Source organism: Malus domestica, chromosome 06 (assembly GCF_042453785.1).
Source record: "Malus domestica chromosome 06, GDT2T_hap1".
In the NCBI taxonomy this organism is placed as follows: Eukaryota; Viridiplantae; Streptophyta; class Magnoliopsida; order Rosales; family Rosaceae; genus Malus; species Malus domestica.
Window position 1 is genome coordinate 22,318,734 of NC_091666.1, and position 20,030 is coordinate 22,338,763.

General features: G+C 37.1%; 2 protein-coding genes and 1 pseudogene across 3 annotated transcripts; 1 reads left to right on the forward strand and 2 right to left on the reverse strand.

Annotated features, from left to right (window-relative positions):
• Positions 1 to 3,974: 3,974 nt before the first annotated feature.
• On the reverse strand, positions 3,975 to 7,896 carry LOC103454650 (BTB/POZ domain-containing protein POB1-like). Of its 2 annotated transcripts, none has more exons than XM_008394251.4 (6): positions 7,364 to 7,896; positions 6,320 to 6,460; positions 5,861 to 5,964; positions 5,714 to 5,777; positions 5,295 to 5,574; positions 3,975 to 4,979 (listed from the first exon to the last, which is right to left on the reverse strand). In XM_008394251.4, exons 1-6 carry the CDS (start codon positions 7,635 to 7,637, stop codon positions 4,166 to 4,168), a joined length of 1,677 nt encoding a protein of 558 aa, XP_008392473.1. In that variant the 5' UTR covers positions 7,638 to 7,896; the 3' UTR covers positions 3,975 to 4,165. The 2 variants fall into 2 exon arrangements, with proteins under 2 accessions (XP_008392473.1, XP_017178033.1); XM_017322544.3 differs by having other exon boundaries at positions 5,861 to 5,976; positions 7,364 to 7,700.
• Positions 7,897 to 14,472: 6,576 nt separating this feature from the next.
• LOC139196874 (uncharacterized) lies at positions 14,473 to 15,700 on the forward strand. The gene is made up of 3 exons (XM_070823225.1): positions 14,473 to 14,860; positions 14,979 to 15,177; positions 15,655 to 15,700. Exons 1-3 carry the CDS (start codon positions 14,473 to 14,475, stop codon positions 15,698 to 15,700), a joined length of 633 nt encoding a protein of 210 aa, XP_070679326.1.
• Positions 15,701 to 16,852: 1,152 nt separating this feature from the next.
• Positions 16,853 to 19,515, reverse strand: LOC114825677 (6-phosphogluconate dehydrogenase, decarboxylating 3, chloroplastic-like; annotated as a pseudogene).
• Between the last annotated feature and the right edge of the window lie 515 nt (positions 19,516 to 20,030).

Consider the following 20,030-nt stretch of genomic DNA (forward strand, 5'->3'; position numbering starts at 1 on the left):
TGATCTTTCAAGAAAGTCTTGATGGAACTCATAATGGAACTACTTATTATATGTCTTATTCTATTTTGTTAAGTTTATGACGTGAAATTTTTTCATAAAATGGAATTGTGCATTTTGTTTTTTTAATTCTTACACACTTCTGTTAAATTCTAATCGTTGATTCCGTTTAATTTATTTGAACCGATAATCATAAATAAAAAAGGATGTATGAGAAGTTAACAAGGATATAAGAATCACTTCTCTTTGTAATTAGGTTACAAAGTAATGATAAGAAAGTGGCTTGCCCTTAAGTAGTAAATTGATTCTTATTAGGGGAGTGATATTCATGCCTTTTGTTCGTGATAATGTATATTCAAAAGCTTATAGCCAGACATAATAATTCAAAGCTTGTCTAGATAGCTTTGTTGATATGACTAAACAAGCAGATCCCTGCAAAGTTGAGATGCTTAGAAATTTACATAAAATGCCTAAACAAAATGGAACTTTTGGTGGTACAGACGCATGGTTTCAATTCCTCATGCCGGGGTCGGCTATAAAGCAAAACATTTTCCTAATATAAACAAGTTAATGATTCAGAAATTCAAAGCTTGTCTAGATAGCTTTGTTGATATGACTAAACAAGCAGATCCCTGAAAAGTTGAGATGCTTAGAAATTTACATAAAATGCCTAAACAAAATGGAACTTTTGGTGTTACAGACGCATGGTTTCAATTCCTCATGCCGGGGTCGGCTATAAAGCAAAACATTTTCCTAATATAAACAAGTTAATGATTCAGAGCTGTTGCTACTTTCATATTGTTTAAGAACTAATTAGAGAGAGACAGAATATTACTTTCTCTGCTGAAGCATCCATATAGCATCTATTAATCATTTTCAATGAAGTTAGTGATGTGTATTTAACAAATGAAATATTCACTCGTTTCAGATGAACAAAAGGTGTTACGACACGTCTCTAGCATTTTAGCGATATTTAAGATTATGTCATTGGCTTGTACTTTTGAGATTAAGGCTAGTTTGGTATTGTTTTTTCATCAAAAATTGTTTTACTTTGCTATTTAGTATTATGATCTAGTGATATTTCATTTTACTTGTAACTAAGAGGTCTTAGGTTCGATTCTCACCAAAAGCAAATTTGAACAACATTAAGGATTAGTCCACTCTCCCACCTCCTTAGTGTACATAATATTGTTTGTAAAAAACAAAAAACAAAACCTACTTCACTTTAAAATTAAGCAGTAAATACGTGTTTAATAAAAATAAAATATTATGCTTATTTTAAAAGCAATTGCCTTTAACAGCTTTTAAAAGCAGGTTGTAGGTTGTTTTTAAAAGCTGTTTTAATAAAAAAATGGAATTGAGCCTTTAATGATATTATTTATCCTTCTAGAGACATTTTATCCTTGAAGAACTAAGTAACAGAAAAGGATCATTGCTGGATCCTTTTTCTCGGGATCTCGCGATCGTAATGGTTCATTGTACGGTCAGAAATCATTTCAAAATTTAAAATTAAATATAAATCGTATCTAACAAAAACTGACCGCACGATGTACGATAAACGGTCACGATCACGATCACGGGATCCCTAAGATCCCCACGAAAAGGATCATTGTTGGATCCTTTTCCTTAAGTGACCACCACCACCAACTGACATTACGTACCACTACCACAACTACAAACACCACCACAACCAAACCCCCCACCACCATGACCATAACCAAAACTGCCCCTACCATCGTTGCCACCATTGCCATGTTGAGAATGAGTCCCACATTGATGGAGGAGAGACATTGCATGGGCTTATAAGAGGTTGGGATACTCTCCATATTGCCAATTGGTTTTATGGTGGAATCTCAACTTTCTTCATGGTATCAGAGCAGGTTATCCCACGTGTGAAGCCAAACGGGCACATGTGCTTCACGTCATCCCGTTGTGTTGTCCACGTGTTAGGCTCGAAAATTCGCCACACGTGAAGGGGTGTGTTGAGAACGAGTCCTACATTGATGGGAGAAGGGACCTTGCATGGGCTTATAATAGGTTGAGCTACTCCCCATATTGCCAATTGGTTTTATAGTGAAACCTCAACTTTCTTCATCCACCATAAATACAATCGCCATCACTACCACCATAACCACAACCATCGTTGTTGTCAATGCCCCTGCTCAGCCACCACACCCATTTGTTGGCACCACCACCATCAACAACCATTGTCCTCCTCACCACCGTTGTCATCGTCATCGCCTACGCTTTTACAGTACTTTTCAAACTCACAACACTTTTAAAAATATAATTTATTAAACACTCAGTTGATTTATTTTGAAACTTCTTTTACCGATGTGAGACTCTTTAACCTTCATATCCTCACAAGTAGATTTTTTTTTCAAAATAAAAAAATACGGTAATCCCAAACTGGCCCACAAGTGACAGTACAAATAGACACGGCTTCCGCCATCCTCCTCCTCCTAAGAGTGATTTTGGACGTTAAATCACAATCAAGAACCTAATAATTCTATGAGTTATATTCCCATTTAGTCAAAGGTACTATGCTTAGTGCTTACTAATTAGATGGTTGATTAAGATTATTTCTTTTCAGCGAATTTAAAATTTCAGAAAGAAACTTTAGTAAGCTTGCAATGCGACAGTTTTCAATCACCATGTAATCAAGTTAACTGGTAGAGATATTATATTCACACATCCTAAATTACTTTTTTCACATTTTTTAAATTTTTTAATATTTTCTACACACCACTTTGATAGAAAAATATTAAAAAAATAAAAGGGTGTGAGAGAAGTAATTTGGGATGTGTGAATATAATCTCCCTAACTGGTATTATTATAGATAATATCGTTTAAAAAAACAACTGGTATTATTATATATAGAGAATCATAGAACAATACCATTAAAAACTTTCTTATAATTTTAGACTAAAAATAGGAGGTTTAAGTTTGATTCTTACAAAAAGAACAAGTTTGTTGCCAAACTATTACTAACCTATTTTGTGACTTAGCTCAACCTTTTTCTTCTGATAGCATTGAATAAAAATTAAAATGAATTGGAGTTGGTTTTATTTTGAAATTTGTATATTATGTGTCAAAGATGACCTTTGAAGAGTGAACTAAAAAATTATTTGGTTAGGTTTTGTTTTGAAAGTATCGTTTTCAAAGATGACCTTTACACTATGTTTGGATGAGGAAAATAAACTTGGAATTTTGATAAAAGTAAGAATTTATAAATTGACATGCACTAATTCCCTTGTTTGGATTCATAAACATAGAAATTTAGAATTTTCGCGTGGAAAAAAAACTTGGAATTTGGGACCTCCAATTCCCAAGTTCAAATTCCATGTAAATAGGTGTCATTTCCCAATTTCTATGATTGAAAGTTTAAAAATAACAAATTCCGTATTTAATTCCATTGTTTTTTTAGGTTAAGCAAATAAGAAAACTTACAAATTCTAGAAAATAAAATCTTGTCATTTCAATTTCCGTCATTTTGAAATTCCTTAGTAATCTTAAATTTCTTCATCCAAACATAGTGTTAAAGAATGAACCAAAAAATTGATGGTTCAGATCATCGTATACTAGTGAAAGCCTTTTTAAGTTGTTACTCATCATATGGGCGTTTAATTATGTGCTTGCAATTCAGTTAACGTTTTCGCTAGTATTGCTCCCAAACTCTGAATCCAGATTTTACCCAAAAAAAAAACTCTGAATACAGATGGTATAAAAATAACAAAACTAAGACCTCTCTTACAACTTACAAGTGAACATGATTGTAATACTAAGTGGCCGACCATCCCAACCAGTTGTTACAATTGCTGAGAACGATCATCTACAAGTGAATAGGGATACTACTAGATTGTAATACCAAGTGGCTGACCATCCCAGCCAGTTGCTACAACTGCTGAGAACGATCATCTACCGCTCGAGTGATCCAAAAATGAAAAGACGGTTTAAACTTTTAAGAGCAGATAACAAAAACAGAAAACCCGACATTTTTCATTTCTTTGGGATAAACAGTTTCAAACATATGAGGCAACTCGACCGGAGATCAATTAAACGAGCATCCAGTCTGGTGCCAAAATGTACCTAAAGCCTTCCAGACATCTAAACTACTGTTAGACAAGCATTTACTTAAAGCTTCTTCCAAACCACCTCTACAAAGTACTCATTGCTTGATGGTGAGCTCAGCCTTGAGATGGAGAACGGAATTGAGGAAATAGATACTGTCGTCGGCCATGAACGCAGTCCAGGGTATGCCAAGCAAGTTTCGATACCCAACAGCCTTGCCTCCGGTGAAAGTGTAATTTCCCTTGAATTTGGTCAAAAACTCCTCTCCGGGCTTTGATCTTGCTGAGAACTCATAGTCAACTGTAAAACTAGCCGATCCCTTCTCTTGCATCCCCAAAAACAGCCCAAAGCAATGAAATAAGCTTTGTTGGTCCAAGTTGCAATGGGCTGACAAGAAGAATCCCTGCCCACCGAGGAAAAAAGGCTGTGAGTACACACGGCCTGCTGGAAACAAACGTGCACACTCTTCCCACTTCAGGTCCAGGAACACACTACACTGTAGACGGGGTTCTACAAATTCCACCAGTTTTACTGGCCGGTACTTGTAAGACCGATCCACAAAGCGCCGATAGGCAGCATTGGAATCCGCTGCAGCTAGGGTGCGCTGCCTGTGCGGTGTCTCAGACTTATAAAATAAAGCCTCCAGCACTATCTTTGTTGCAAGTCCAGGATCAAAGTCGCTGCAGGTTAGGACCTTCTTAAGCTTTCGGCAAGACATTTGTGGAAAACGAATGAGCCGACCAAGGCGTTGGCCAAGGATTTCTCGTCGTTCTTCTAGTTTTGGGTAATTGGTCCGAGCCCACTTTAGCACAAAATCATAAATACTATCCTCTGACGCCACCTGGAGATCATTACTAGACAGTACAGCCTCAATACCAGCAAGGGGCAAGCTCAGCACCTCATCCTGGAACCTGGTCATATATTTGACAATTCAAGAATTATACTCTAGCATATGCAGTTTACGCCATAAAAATAACATACATAAATCACTTTAACATTGACCGATCTAATCAAGTGAAAATGGAAGGAAAATGCTTTCCAGGAATTCAGGCCATCTAAGTAAATGTCAATATTGGAAAACAGGGAAGAAGTGGTTATAAGTAGAGGAAATAAAAAATTTCCACCAACTTATTTATAGAAACATTACACAAACAAGAGAGCCTTCACAGACAGGTGGAAACAGAAAAGGATCAGAAGACTTAAAAACTTCAGTAAAAGAAGCTCACTTGGTTATCTCTTTGTAGCGTTCAGCAAGAAACTGCTTTGCTGCATCTGTCAGTGGCTGAACTGCATCTGCTATCAAAATACTAGATGGAAGGCCCAAATAAAGCAAAGCAGACTCACGAGTCATAGGCAACTTCTGCAAAGACCTACTGCAATCTCTCATGCAAGATGCAACCTCAAATTTGTCAGCAACCTTGAACACGTCCAACAAACCAGTAGGTGTCATCACGGATAAGGTGTTACTATACATGAAATTAAGAACTTCCAAGAGGGGTGCTTCTTCTGTGGTTGGATTAAAGAAAGAAAATGTAATTATTGTTAGAGAAGGCAAAGAAATAGCACAACTACAGTTTTCCAATTTCCATATAAAGATAGGTCCAATATTTTGTAATAGCTGATAATATAATTCAGGAGAAAATACCAGATTCATGAATTCTTAGAGACACTTGGCGTTGCTCTGACTCTCTCATCCCATTTGAAAACAACTATGTGAAGCACAAAAAGAACAAGTGAGCAAGTATAGATAGCCACTGAACAAAAGAAGCAATCACCAGGACAGGATCCTCACCTTATAGAAAAATGGACTCCTTGCTGCTAAGATTGGAGAACTGACATGTAAGGTTCTAACCTTAATAACTGTATGACAGTCCAGGTTCCAGGCCAAGTCGTCTCCTACAAAATTTTCTAGTGAATTATCAAAATCCTACCATAACCCTACACCCTACCATAACCAGTTAACAAATGTGAAGGCGACCAAGAAGTAACAAGAGCCACATAAGTAATCCAGATGCAATAACTGCGTTCTATTTCACATTGAATAAAGTAGATTTGCACGTCTTCTGAAAAATGTAGATTTGCATGTAAAACCACAAGAGCAGTCTACTAGAAGTAGGAAGCAAACAAACTTTATATTCCGTATATCTTAGGAAGGTATGCTTAGTTTTTAACTTTTTATTAAAGACAAAATGGGTCAAACAATTTTTCCAGTTCAGGCAGCTTGGAAACAACAGAGACCAAAAGAATGTACCTAAATTTACTCCCACAGCAGAAGGATACTCATTCATTGCCGCAGCTTCCTCGTCCTGATTATCAAATACCGTATTATCCTCCGTATCTGGCATGTTACAATTTAAGACCAGCTCCTCACGGTGCACAGCAATGTCCTCAGCTATCAAAGGAGCAATTATACTTCAAATCAGTAGCATGCAAATTCACATTGAATCTAAAGACTGAACTATGCTTTTTCGATAACTTAAAAACTCAAGTAATCACGATAGGTGTACTGACGCACGCATACGGTTAGAAACTCAGAAATGTGAAGGCATAAGACAGGAGTAAAAAGGTAGTAAAAAACCTAGAAACATAAAAGGAATACTTGTTAAACAGAGGCAACCGTAGAAAGCCATTAAACCACCAACTTATCATTATATATTAACCAATAACTAGCTTTAAGTATTTAAATTATTACCCCTTTCTTCAATAAGATCATCCTCTTAACGTAACTTGTTAATAATCATGAAAGCAAACAAAAAAAATAAACAATCATGAAAAAACACAGAGGTATAAATGTAACAATCTTTAACCAATAAATCACTACAAAACCCATGTTATTAGACACCAGTGACACCACCAATCCTATTAATCTTAAGTAATTAAACTGTTATCTCATTCTTCAACACTATCAACCTCTTAATTGAAAGGAAACTTATTAATAATCTTGTAACAACAAAGTGACTTGATTGCAGTTTTCTCTAATATTAACACTTTTTTTCCAAATTAACAAAACTACGCTTTATGTCGTTCTTCGAAAACTCCCAAAAACTTCACATTTCGTAAACCCTAACTCTATCGACCAAAATTAGGCCAAATTCTCAATATCCCACTTGAGCACTGTAAAGGCACACACTCCCCATCAGTTACACTCAAAACGAAAAGAAAACACTAAAGGGCAAATCTTTCCTTCAATTTCCATCTTTTCCACAGAAACCAAACAAACCCTAAATCCATCCAGACCACCACCAATTACGAACCGAAAAAATTCAAAACTTGAAGGGCAAAATTAGATACATACCACTGTCTCTCTTAATCTCCGCCCTCCGTCGCTTTCTGTTACGCGCCCAATCGGAGACCGTGGAGCATCCAACGACATCCAATTTGGCCTCCGGCGAATCGGGTACGATTTCGATCACCAAAACCCGATCAGAGAAATTTCTGTCGTTAAAGGCAAAGGCGAAGTCTTGGACCTCCTTGTCGGAGCCACCCGACTCGCCGGCGAGCCCACTCGGCGATGCGCCCGAGTCCGTAATCATGCGAGGACGGGAGAGATCGACGTTCGCTTTCCTCATGGTGCAGTGCAAAACCCTTTTCCCCAAATTCAAACGAAATGAATGAGTAAATTAAACATAATAACAGGGTGGTCTGTTTGAAATTAAAAAGCTTACCCGCACGGGCGGTCTCCAATGTTTTTAAAAATATGTTAAATAAATAAATTTACAAAATTAATTATTATTTTTGTTTCAACAAAAAAAATAGGATAAATTACATAGTAGCCCATCAGGTTTGAGATCTATTTGCAATCTTATACAACATTTTTAAAACGAAGAAAGAGGAGGAAGAGAAGAATAAAGAGGAGGAGGAGGAAGAAGAAGAAGAAGAAAAAAAAAGAAAAAAGAAAGGGACCGAACCCAGAAGAGAAGAAGAAAGAGGAGGAGGATGAAGAAGAAGAAGAAGAAAAAAAAAAAAGGGACCTAACCAGAAGGAGGAAGAAGAAGAAGAGAAGAAGAAAGAGGAGGAGGAGGAAGAAGAAGAAAAAAAAAAAGAATGATCGAACCCCTTGCAACCCAGAAGAAGAAGAAGAAGAAGAAGAAGAAGAAGAAGAAGAAGAAGAAGAAGAAGAAGAAGAAGAAGAAGAAGAAGAAGAAGAAGAAGAAGAAGAAGAAGAAGAAGAAGAAGAAGAAGAAGAAGAAGAAGAAGAAGAAGAAGAAGAAGAAGAAGAAGAAGAAGAAGAAGAAGAAGAAGAAGAAGAAGAAGAAGAAGAAGAAGAAGAAGAAGAAGAAGAAGAAGAAGAAGAAGAAGAAAGAGGAGGAGGAGGAAGAAGAAGAAAAAAAAAAAGAATGATCGAACCCCTTGCAACCCAGAAGAAGAAGAAGAAGAAGAAGAAGAAGAAGAAGAAGAAGAAGAAGAAGAAGAAGAAGAAGAAGAAGAAGAAGAAGAAGAAGAAGAAGAAGAAGAAGAAGAAGAAGAAGAGAAGGAAGAAGAAGAAGAAGAAGAAAAAAAAAAGGGGACCGAACCCAGAAGAAGAAGAAGAAGAAAGAGAAAAAAAAAAAAAAGGAAGTGGCAGACAAGTTTTTTAAAAGAAAATTGAAAAATTATTTTATTTGCCACGTGATAGACATTTGGTAGCCACGTGGCATATATGTGGCAACCACGTCAGCATTTAATAGATCCATGGATGGAAAATATAACGGTTGTATGAAATTGAAATAAAATAGTACTTGAGGTATGAAAGTGAAATGTTTTAAAGATGTTGTATAAGATTGCAATAGACCTCAAACCTGATGGGTTACTATGTAATTTACCCAAAAAAATAATTATTATTATTAGTATTTTAAAATTTTATTTGTGTCTCTTGCAACTTGTTATATAAAAAAAATTACGAGGAATACACAATTAAATTTTTTAAGCCCTAGTAACAATTCTTGAAGAAAAAAAATGAGATTGGATGAAAGAAAATTATGTTTCCAAACTATGGGAGAGATGGTAATAGAACAATTTACCTATTATGTTAGAATTTATCAGTTGTTAAGTGAACTTTTGGAGTGACTCATCCAAATCAGATAGGTGTATTTGGATTTAGAAAACTCCTTTCTAATGCATTGTGGCACATATTATATTGTCGAATTCTTGAGCAACAATACTTACGCAATTTTTGTTCCTTGATAAATAAAATTACTAGAAAATACAAGTTAAATCTAAAACTTGAACTTTTGCGGAGCGCCTGTGATACAAATTTCCTTACTCACATGTCGGAGTTTGTATAAATAAGCTAATTACAATTATTCGACTCATATTTCAAATTTATGACTTACATTTGGGAATGGATATCAAACTACTCGCATTTATTTCTCTAAACCTAACAACAGGTATGATATCATATTGAGCTTTCAATCTCACTAGATTTCTCTTCTCAATTAGATTTTCTTTTAAAATACGAGATACGACAAATGACTGAATCTATGTTCAATTAATATACTATCATAAATACGCGACCGACTGCATTTTTAAATTACTATAAGAGTCGACATTACTTTCGAGAATTTTATAAATCTGATTTCTTTCTTTTTGTGTTCCACTTGACTGCTAGTTTGAGAGTCTTCTCCAAGACTTAATGCCTCTCTTCACTCATTATCTTCCACCTTTTTCTTCCTCGTTTTCACATTTTATACATTTAAATTTTCATTCTTTTAGTCATTGGATTGAACAAATCAAAGAAGATCAAGGCCCAAAGTGAAAGAGGGTATTCACAAATCGTTTTCTTTCTAAAATGTTCAAATATGTAAGGTAGTTACTCCAACAACAACAAAAGTAAGTTTACTACATTGTCATTTGTTTTATTGTTTTCTCTTTTGTTAGGTTGCACGTTATTTGGACTTTGCTTATAGAAAAAATATTATCTATATCACATACACTCCGTAACAAAAGTCAAATAGGGCTATGGCAAAGAAAGCTGTTCAAAAAGGCCCTTCCCTTCAAGGACCACTATGGCATGCTGACTCCCTTTGGCAAAAAATATATAACCATACACTCACAAAAACACTTTTTTCCAAAAGCTCCTAAGAATCCCTTCAAGTAGTACAAGTTAATAGAAAGAAGGCTAAAACATTCATTTCAGTGTTAAGAGAATCCAAAAAATGAGCACAAACTCAATGTGCTTGACACACCCCGATCCCGATATTTCCTTGAATATCAAGATAGGCACATGCTGGTCGACATTCGATTGTGACGAAAGTCATTTATTGAGTGCAAATGCTGAAAACAAGGAATAGATAAGATTTATAAATATAAAAGAATAAAGAATATGCATTTAAGGAACGTGTTCAGAGCATACAACTAACTACAATACTAAAAGAAATAATATAAAATTGAATGAATAAAAGAATGGGTCCCACACCAAGGGGACTCGAAGATGCCGATGCGGAAGTGCCTTGACGCAAGGATTGTATGCCTCAATTATAAGTCCTGAAAGGGGCGCAAAACAAACATGAGTGGACCAAGTTGATATATATATATATATATATATATATACAGGGAGCTTAAGGGGAGGGATCCCCATTTTTTCAAAAAAAATGGGGACACGCTCCCCACCGTTAGATTGACTTTAATGAAATTGTGTGGTTGAGATTAAAACACAGGCCATCGAATCTCAACCACATGATTTCATTTAATTCAAATCCAACGGTGGAGAGCGTGTCCCCATTTTTTTGAAAAAATGGGGATCCCTCCCCTTAAGCAATTCCTATATATATATAGTAAAACAGTTATTAACGTACTAACCCCTAGGTTTTATGAAAACACATATATATCATGATAAACATAGGTTTTCCGAAACCTATCATGTCGTGCAATGTCTTAAATCATAACTTGTATATATAATAATTACTAGTGAATGTCCAATATAAACCCCCATACCCCATGCCGGCTCCCTGTTTCTGAGCAGAAAGTTAGAGGAAAAAACACTCCAGGCCCCTATGCCGGCTCCCCATCCCTGTGCTAAATAGCCAGAGGAAACACACTCCAGGCCTTATACCAACACCAAACCGTCGCCCAGGACGGACTGAAACCTATCCCTACGTCTCTTAGCGGAATAAGGACCACTAGGTAAGTACAAAACCATTGAACATATATATATTGAAAAGCAATTTCATAGTATAAAGTCATCCATCATCTATACTATAAAGAGCTGTTCGAAATATGTTCTAAATATCATATCGTCATCCATCAGATATTCTATAAGAACACGAGTTACAGGAAAAATAGTAATAATTCAAAATAGCCTCAGTAAGCACGTTATCTCATAAAATGTTTCATAAAACGTAATCCTTGCTTTTCTACTATCAAAACATGCATTTTTAGAAGGGGTCAACTCACAGATACTTAGCCGCCGAAGAGCCACACAAACTAGCAATCACGGAAACGTCACAAATATTGCCCCTAAGCACATAAACAGTTCAATTAATAAAACTCTATTATAACAATTGAATTTGGGAAAACGGATGTCGAAATTTACATAGGAGGGGTCCCGGATGAAATTCCAAAAAGTCAACCCTAAAGTCAATTTTGACCTTTGACCAGTCAAAGTCAACAGGTTAATCGGTTTGGTCAAACCTGGTCAGCTGATTTAGGTTTAGGGTTTAGGTTTAGGGCTTTAAGGTCTAGGGTTGGACTTAGGGGTTTAGGGTTTATGGGAAATGGGTTTAGGGGAAATAGGGAAAAGGGTTTAGAATTTGGGTTTTAGGGTTTAGATAAATAGGTGGGTTAGGCTTAGGGGTTTTAGGATTGGGTTAAGAGATCTTTGGGCTCAAGCCCAGACCTACACGACCCGAAGGCCTAATTCGAAAGGGTTTAGGGTTTTAGATAAGGCCCAAAGGCCTTGGTTTAATAAATAAAATAAAAACAATTTAAAAAAAAGGGTTTGGGTTTAAACGACCTTAAGTCCTGGGTTTGGCACGGCCCAAAGGGCCTAGTGTGGTTGCTACTCGCGGGAGCTAAACGGAAGGGAAGGCTGGATTTCAGCCAGAAAGTTGGACAAACATTAAACGCACATAACTTTGTCATTACTCAACCAAATCGAGTGATTCAAAAACAAAAATTGTAGTTCTCGAAGAGACGAAGAGAATGGTACCTCACACTATGCTAACTCGTTGTGTTTTGGCCGGCAAATGCCTTGAAAGTCGCGGAGGTCACTGGAAACTGGGTAAGATTTAAATGAGTATAACTTCTTCAATACTTAACGAAATTGGGTGAAACAAAAAGGAAAGGTGTAGTACTCAGTGAGACGAAGAGATTTATAACTTGCACGCCGGCCAACTCTCCATGGTTTGGTCGAAAATTGGCTCGAAAGCCGTCAGACTCGACAGTAAAACTGGGAAATAAACCTTCGAGTTGTTTCTCACAACAAACCTTCACCAAAGCACTTAAAATGAGTCCTAAGTAGAGTTTGATTGATTAATAGGAAGATTAGAGAGAGTCATGAAGCTTACCAAGGTTGAAAATTCAAGAAACTCGTCGGAGTTCGACAAGAGAAGAAGAGAATAGTGGTCTCAGCCACTGTGGTGCACCACACACCTATCCTGGGTTCAAGTTCTTGCTTAGGAGGGTCCTAGGGTGTGCGTGTGTAACTGAGTGTGGGTGTGGGGGTGCATCGGAGAGGAATGGAGAGAGTTATCGAGAAGGAGAGAGTAATATAAAAAAAAAGGGTGCTTTAGATTTAGCCCCTTACAACTGTTGAACTCTAGACATAAACCCACCTATATTAAAACATCTAAATAAAACCCAACTTTTGAATTTGATGCCATGTAAGATAAAAGATGTCCATACATTTAAATTTATTTACAACACCATGCCACCAACATTAATATGGCTATTACAATTTTTTTTGTAGACTTTTAATTTTTTTGTCTTTTGTTTGTCAACAACATTCAATTAGTTTAAGTTGTTTTTTTTTTTTTGCTTTTAATTTTTTTTTTAAAAAAAAAGAAGTTCGTTTCTTCTTTTATGTGAAATCTCCTAATCCAAATCTAATTAGTTCAATAAACTAGTACATTAACTTGTGAAAATTAAAAAAAAAAAAGGTAAAAATAAACTAGTAGATACATTGTTTCTTGTAAAAATTAAACAATAGTTACATTATTTTCATTAAAAAAAAACAATATGTAATTTTTTTTTTAAATTACTCAATAGGTGTCACATCCCGGCCCGGGCCCCCATTACATCCTGGGCTCGACTCTGCAGTAGCACGATATTGTCCGCTTTGGGCCCCGACCACGCCCTCACGGTTTTGTTTCTAGGAACTCGTGATGGCCAGCATGCCTTGATTTAGGTAGGGGTGTGTCAATAGGTACACAATTTTTTTTTAAATTAAATAATAGGTACTTTATTTTTGGAAAAAAAAAACAAACTAGTAGAAACATTGTTTCTTTTAAAAATTAAACAATGAATTTATAAGGTAAATTAGTTTTTATGTATTTTGCATATATGGGTTTGTTATTATGTAGGTAAATTATTTTTCATGTATTTTACATAGACTGGGTATATTATTTTTCTTTTTTTAACCAATCTAACATTTTAAAATTTTAATAGTAGGTGCACTGTTTGAATTAAATGTTTTTTTTTGTAGGTAAATTATTTTGCATGAATTTTACATATATCAAGCATTTATATATATATATATATGTGTGTGTGTGTGTGTGTGAGAGAGAAATAATTTACCTACATTAATATGTAAAATATAATTTTATTGACTTAATTAAGCATGTATAATAACATATATTAGACATGTTTTATGTTATTATATATTAGGCAATGAATTTATAACATTAGTGTTTTTTTATTTTTTATAAAATCATTAACTCTCCCTTAGCATCCATCCGCATGGCATTAATTATGTACATCAAACATTCAAATAGGGTTTATAAAAAATATAAAAAAAATCAAATAGGGGTATTTTAGGCATCCGATTTTTTTTAATGTGTGAAATCAAACATAATTAATGAATTTGCTGATGTGGAATCTAGCCAATGGTTTTATTCAAGAAAAACAACTTATCTCGGGTTTTATGTAGAGAAAAATTAAGTTTTAAGGGCTAAAGTCATATTTTTAGTAAAAAAAAATCAGAAAAAGAAGGTAAAAGGGAAGGGAACTGGGGACAAAACAACAATTAAGACCCAAAAATAAATTTTAAAAGAAAAAGATATAGTCCAAGATGCAATTTCAGGAAAACACCCCCTTCTATTGGGACGGGTTATTACAGTGCTTTTGCTTCTTCACACCTATTTTTTTCTGTGTGCTGCTCAAACAACTCTATTACTGAGTCTTCGGTTGTGTTTAGTAGAGATTTGGCCTTCAAGGCCTTTGCAGACCAGCGTTTTGTACAAGGCTGTCCTCCCTGCTAACCTATCCGGCATGAAAGTCTCCATGGTGAGGCTTTTAAGCCGCCGGTTGTGGAATAGAGGAGCTACTAACTTCAGCTGTTTCAAAATTCCATTAAGAACCATGCCAATGCCTCATGTGAAAAGACTGGCTTTTGTGCATCAAAATTTGGGCAATTGGTCATCTCATTACTACTCTCTTCCAGGTTACTCACTAGTCTCTTCTGTTATTGGTTTTACAGTTTATGATGCATCGAATACAAGTTCGAAGAGAACCGCAAAGCTCAGTCTCAACACTATGGGGAAACCTATATTGGTTCAGTTTCCGAATCTCACATTGGACAGAAGCACAAGCGTCGCGGAAAAATGTGCATCATTTTTTGCCAATGGGACGGTTTTCCTCAGTGAAATGAGATTACCTGGTGTGTGTCTTACCACAGAGCAAGGTCATTTGTCGTTGTTCCATCGAAGAGAAAAGAAGGCCTAAAGCATTTGTGGGTTATTGGATTTGTGCTTGGATTTCCTATGATATTTTGGCAGGTTATGTTGGGATTGTATCGTCAAAGCGTTTAAAGACAAAGAAGATCCAAACAATGGAGAAACAAGCTAAGGAGGATTTGATTCTCGAAAACAGGTGCGTTTACGGTAGTAAAATATCTTGTGCTGCATTTACAAGAACAATGCCAGCCCTTGAGAATGGTTATCCATGTCGCAGTTCATCGGATTACTTCATCTTAAGGTAAAGCAGTAGGTACTTGTTTGAACGAAGGCAATAACTATTGCACGTTCATCGCCCTCCCTTTCTCCCTCTCGATCAGCCTTTCCAACTCGATATCTAACATCATCTCCCTTCTTCAGTTCCTGCTTTCTCTCCATCTCCCCCTCCCTTTCCTTGAACAAATCATTTCCATATCATATAGAGCGGTCTCCATTCTCCTCTCTCCCTATTGATCTCCCACTCCTTCTCCCTTTCCATCTCGTTCTCCCATTCCATCTCCTTGTCCCAATCTTTCCTTGCCCTGCCATTCTCCTCCAAATAAACGGAAAGGGAAACCCGCTGGGGAAGAGACAAACCTGAGTATCACCATCATCCTCATCATCTCCATGATAATGACAAATTTCTGGAATAAGTTGAATCAAATTTGTCTTTAGAAAATGTTTAGTGGATGCCCAACATTTGATTATATGACTTGCCGGTTTGCATCTGGTTTTACAGTCATCACATGTCGACTTTAGTGACTCAGAATGAACCATCCGACTAGCCTCAAATTGGCACCCAAACTCTGCTTCTGGTGGAACCTAGACGGGGCGTTGAGGGTTGCAAAAGGTGCAGTAGCACACGATCCCGAATTTATGAGGGGTCCCAAAAAAAATTTATCCTCTTATATATTACATGAGTAAAAATTTTTAACTGAAAAGAAAAATCATCATTGTATGATTTTATCTATATTACAATTGATTGAGTGAAGCTTATACTTAATATATTAATTTTCTACTATTCTCTAGCAATAAAAAAAATTTAGGTATTATTTTTTCTCCACTTTTCTTTAGCAACAAAATCCCAACTTGTGTACACGTTGTTCCATAAACACAAGCGTATTTCCGTATCTCTTTTTTAGTCGTACTCCATTTTTTATGAATGAACCCTGAATCATGATTACATTGCAATTGAACATTTCTCCATTGTGCTCAAAGCAACCATAGTCCATTACCTATGGCGTATGGTTTCCGACACGACCTTGAACTACCCCATCAAGAAAATCTTGCTCCCATGTCTTGGGTACCCCACCATCCTCCTACGCACCCTCTCTATCTGTCCCATGGTGCAGTTGTGGAGCATTGGGTTAACACATTAAGTACGCCTTTGATTTTGGTCAACATATAATTTCCAATGCCTTTGATTTTGCTTGTATATAAGTTGTTTACTAATTCATCTAAATCGAAACAAATATGATTGCTAGGATACCCTTGTTTTAAAAGATTTGACAGCTGACTACAATCAGGGAGGACACTGCAACAAGAGGAGTCGAGCACTCCTTAAATTGAGGGTCAAAAATGAGGAGTTGAAAAAGCATAAAACGAGAGTGTCAAAATCACTACTCACAGGCAAGTTTGAATTTTGAGGTGCCATTTATTTTCCTAACGTAATCCTCGATTAGGTCAATACTTAACCATCTAATGACTAGAGAAGAAGTTAACTCTAATCTACCAGTTACGAGTTGAAGAATCATGATTGCCATATACACAAGAAAGTGAAAGCTTCTTCTTATCTTATAAACAAACCTAAATGTTATCTGCATTTATCGAATCAAAACACGAAAACAGATTCAAATTCGTAAAACATTGGCATTCGAAAGAAACATAACAGAAATCCGACAAACATAGCAAGTATTTCAAAATGCAAAAGTGACGAATGGAGGAAAATCATAAGCTCATTGAACTCAGAAAAGGCATATGCAGTTCTTATTAGTAAGAAGGTAAAGCAATGATCGCTATTTGCTATGCCTACGCAAAAAAGTCTCCAACACTCTAAGAGACATACACAATTCAAATTTGATATCGAAACAACCACTATCCAATCCAATCTAATCCAAATCAAGCTAGTAAACAACAAAACCTTAATAGAGTGCACCAACACCCGAACCACTCTTCTGAGCAAGCTTCGTCCACTCTATGTGAAAGGCCCCGGGGCGATCCACCCTCTCATAGGTATGAGCCCCAAACAAGTCCTTCTGCGCCTGAACAAGGTTGGCTGGAAGCCTACCCTGTCGATAAGTGTCAAAATATGACAAACTGGCACACATTCCGGGAGTGCTAATCCCCGGGGCCACTGCCAACCTGACAACCCTCTTCCACGCAGCCTGCCTCTGCATCATTTTTTTAGCAAAATCAGGATTAACAATCAAGTTGGGCAAGCTCTGATTCATCTGATAAGCATTCTTAATTTGATCCAAGAACACCGCTCTGATAATGCACCTGCCTTTCCAAATCTGAGCCAATTCCCCCAAATTCAAATTCCAACCCTTCTCCACACTCTTGGCCCTCAACAAGTTCATCCCTTAAGCATAACTGCAAATCTTTGACACATACAATGCTTGCCTCACATCATCAATCAACCTCTTCTTATCAATACCGCTCGTCAAGCTGCCAATCTTCTCCTTAAACCCTGCCTACTTCAGAACCTCCTCGGCCTTCTCTCTCTCCTCCTTCAACCCACTAAAGTACCTGTAGTCCAAGGAAGCAGCAATGGTGGGCGCAGCTACTGACAGCTCCGCCACCTGCTGGACCGTCCATTTCCTGGTCCCCTTCATCCCCGTCTTGTCAAGCAGTTTGTCCACCAAAGCCCATCAGCCAAATCATCATTGACCATAAAAATGTCGGCTGTAATCTCAACCAGGAAGCTCTCCAGCTCTCCCCTATTCCACTCCAAGAAAATCTTGCTCAATTCCTTGTTCATCAGCCTTCCGACGTTCTTCAGCACGTCGTACGGCTCCAAAATAAGCTGCATGTTACCATATTTGATTCCGTTATGGACCATCTTGATGAAATTACTAGAACCCTCTTTGCTGATGTAGGTTAAGCAGGGGCCGTCATCAACCTGGGCGGCGACCTTGTGGAAGATGTCCTGGACGTTGGTGTAGGCCTAGTGGGACCCTTCGGGCATCAAGCTGGGCCCGTGGCGGGCTCCCTCCTCGCCTCCTGAGACCTCCATCCTGAGGTACAGAACCCCTCTTCCATTGGCCTCGGCGATGCGGTGCTCGGTGTTCTTTTATCACTCGTTTCCACCGTTGATGATTGCATCGCCAGGCTCCATGTAGGCGGAGAGGGCGACGATGGTCTGATCAACCGGAGCTTCAGCTTTGACGAGGATAATATTAATAACAGATCTAGGTCGTTCGATGGAGAGCGCAAAATCGCGAGGGTTGTACTAGCCAAACAGTGGGAGGTTCCCCTCGTTGTGGGCCCATTCAACGGTCTTGTCGACCTTAGAGGCAGTGACGAAACCAGAAATCGTCATGGGGAGGGGCGAAACTTAAAAGGTAAAATATCTCAAAAATGTAGACAACCAAATTGAAGTAGACAATACTAACACCGTTCATAATTTATCAATACAAACCAAGGTTTTAAAAGACACTAAACACTAGCAGGGCGGCGGGCTGGAACATAGTCTAGACTTAAGCGGATTTACGTAAATTTATTATGTATCATATAAATAAGTACATATTACACTTGATAAATGTACTATAATCTATAAATAAACATTGAACCATACTTATGTTATTTTTTTTTAAAAAGGATAACAGAATGTTTACACGTTATTTGGGAGTTTTTTATTTATTAACAAACAATATTATTTATATTATTTATCATAATAAAATGGTTTAGATTCGTTTTTTATGATAATCGAACCTAAGACCTGCTATTTAGGAGTTTTAGGTAAATATTTTTATATGGAATACAATTGAGAAAGAGGAAGATGGTGGAATAGAGAAAATGATGAGGAAATTAAAACGTTAAAAAAAAATATAATACAAACAAAAAGTCAGCAAAATAGAATATGGTGGAGTTAAAACCGAAATGTGGTGGGCCCAAATTAAAAAGGAAAAGAGGGGATACGAGTGATGACTGGTCCCCATTTAAATAATTTATTTTTTCTTTAACTCAATAACAGAACGACGTCGTCCCACTAGAGGAAGGATTTTTTAATTTTTTTCAAGCAGGACCAAAACGCCTTTGCTTCCTGGCTTGGTTTTTTCAAAAAAGAATTAGAACCATGCGCACAGCAGCAGGGAAAACCCAGAAACAGACAGCATTTCATCATTTCCGGCAGGACCAGAGGGGCGAAACCATCGCTCCAAGGCTAGATTTCCGACGAGGGGAGGGGCGGACGCCCCTCCTTGCGCCTCTGTAGCTTCGCCCTTGCTTAGAGGTGGTGCGGTTATAGATGGAGATCGGAAACCCTTTCTCGGCAATGTTAAGGGTGAGGTTTTGGCCCATGACAGCGAGGCCTGCCAGGCCTATGCGGGACAGAGTTGGTGAAGCTTCCATGGATGCTGCTGTTCCGAAGAGAGAAAGTAGAGAGAGAGGGGGGGAAGGGAAATTGAGGGTTACTGAATAAGGAGACTGATATGTAATAAGGGAATAATTAGGTTGGGGGTATTTTGGTGATAGACTCGTCGAGGGAATGAAGGGGCACCAGCGAGAGCGGGTTGCACTAACACGTCGATGATTACGAGGTCCGTGTACGAAAATCAACGTCGGGGTTTGCTTAAGAAACACAAGCCGTCTATCTGTTTTTGCTCATCTTTTTCCTTCTCATCTCTTAGCAGTGAGTAAGAATTCAAATCCCCTCTTTTTTTATTTTTATTTTTTATTTATTATTTTTTATTGTAGACGGATAATGTTAGTTGTTAAGATAGTTTGTCATCCTTAAGGAAAAATCGATAAGGATTGAACCTGCGCTAGAATGTATATGTATGATTGTTTTCCTACTAAAACTTCATTTGAAACTAAAACTATGGGGTTTTTTTTATATTACAAATGGTTATTTAAGTGGGAGCTTTATTTATAGAGTAAAAAACCTTCATTATA

Coding starts and splice junctions, on each gene's coding strand:
- LOC103454650 (XM_017322544.3), bottom strand. CDS start 7,637: ATGAGGAAAGCGAACGTCGATCTCTCCCGTCCTCGCATGATTACGGAC. Junction 6,461..7,363: donor GGAGATTAAGAGAGACAGTG/GTATGTATCTAA, acceptor CTCCTTTGATAG/CTGAGGACATTGCTGTGCAC. Junction 5,575..5,713: donor TCTAAGAATTCATGAATCTG/GTATTTTCTCCT, acceptor ATCCAACCACAG/AAGAAGCACCCCTCTTGGAA.
- LOC139196874 (XM_070823225.1), top strand. CDS start 14,473: ATGAAAGTCTCCATGGTGAGGCTTTTAAGCCGCCGGTTGTGGAATAGA. Junction 14,861..14,978: donor CAGTGAAATGAGATTACCTG/GTGTGTGTCTTA, acceptor ATATTTTGGCAG/GTTATGTTGGGATTGTATCG. Junction 15,178..15,654: donor TCGGATTACTTCATCTTAAG/GTAAAGCAGTAG, acceptor CTGGTTTTACAG/TCATCACATGTCGACTTTAG.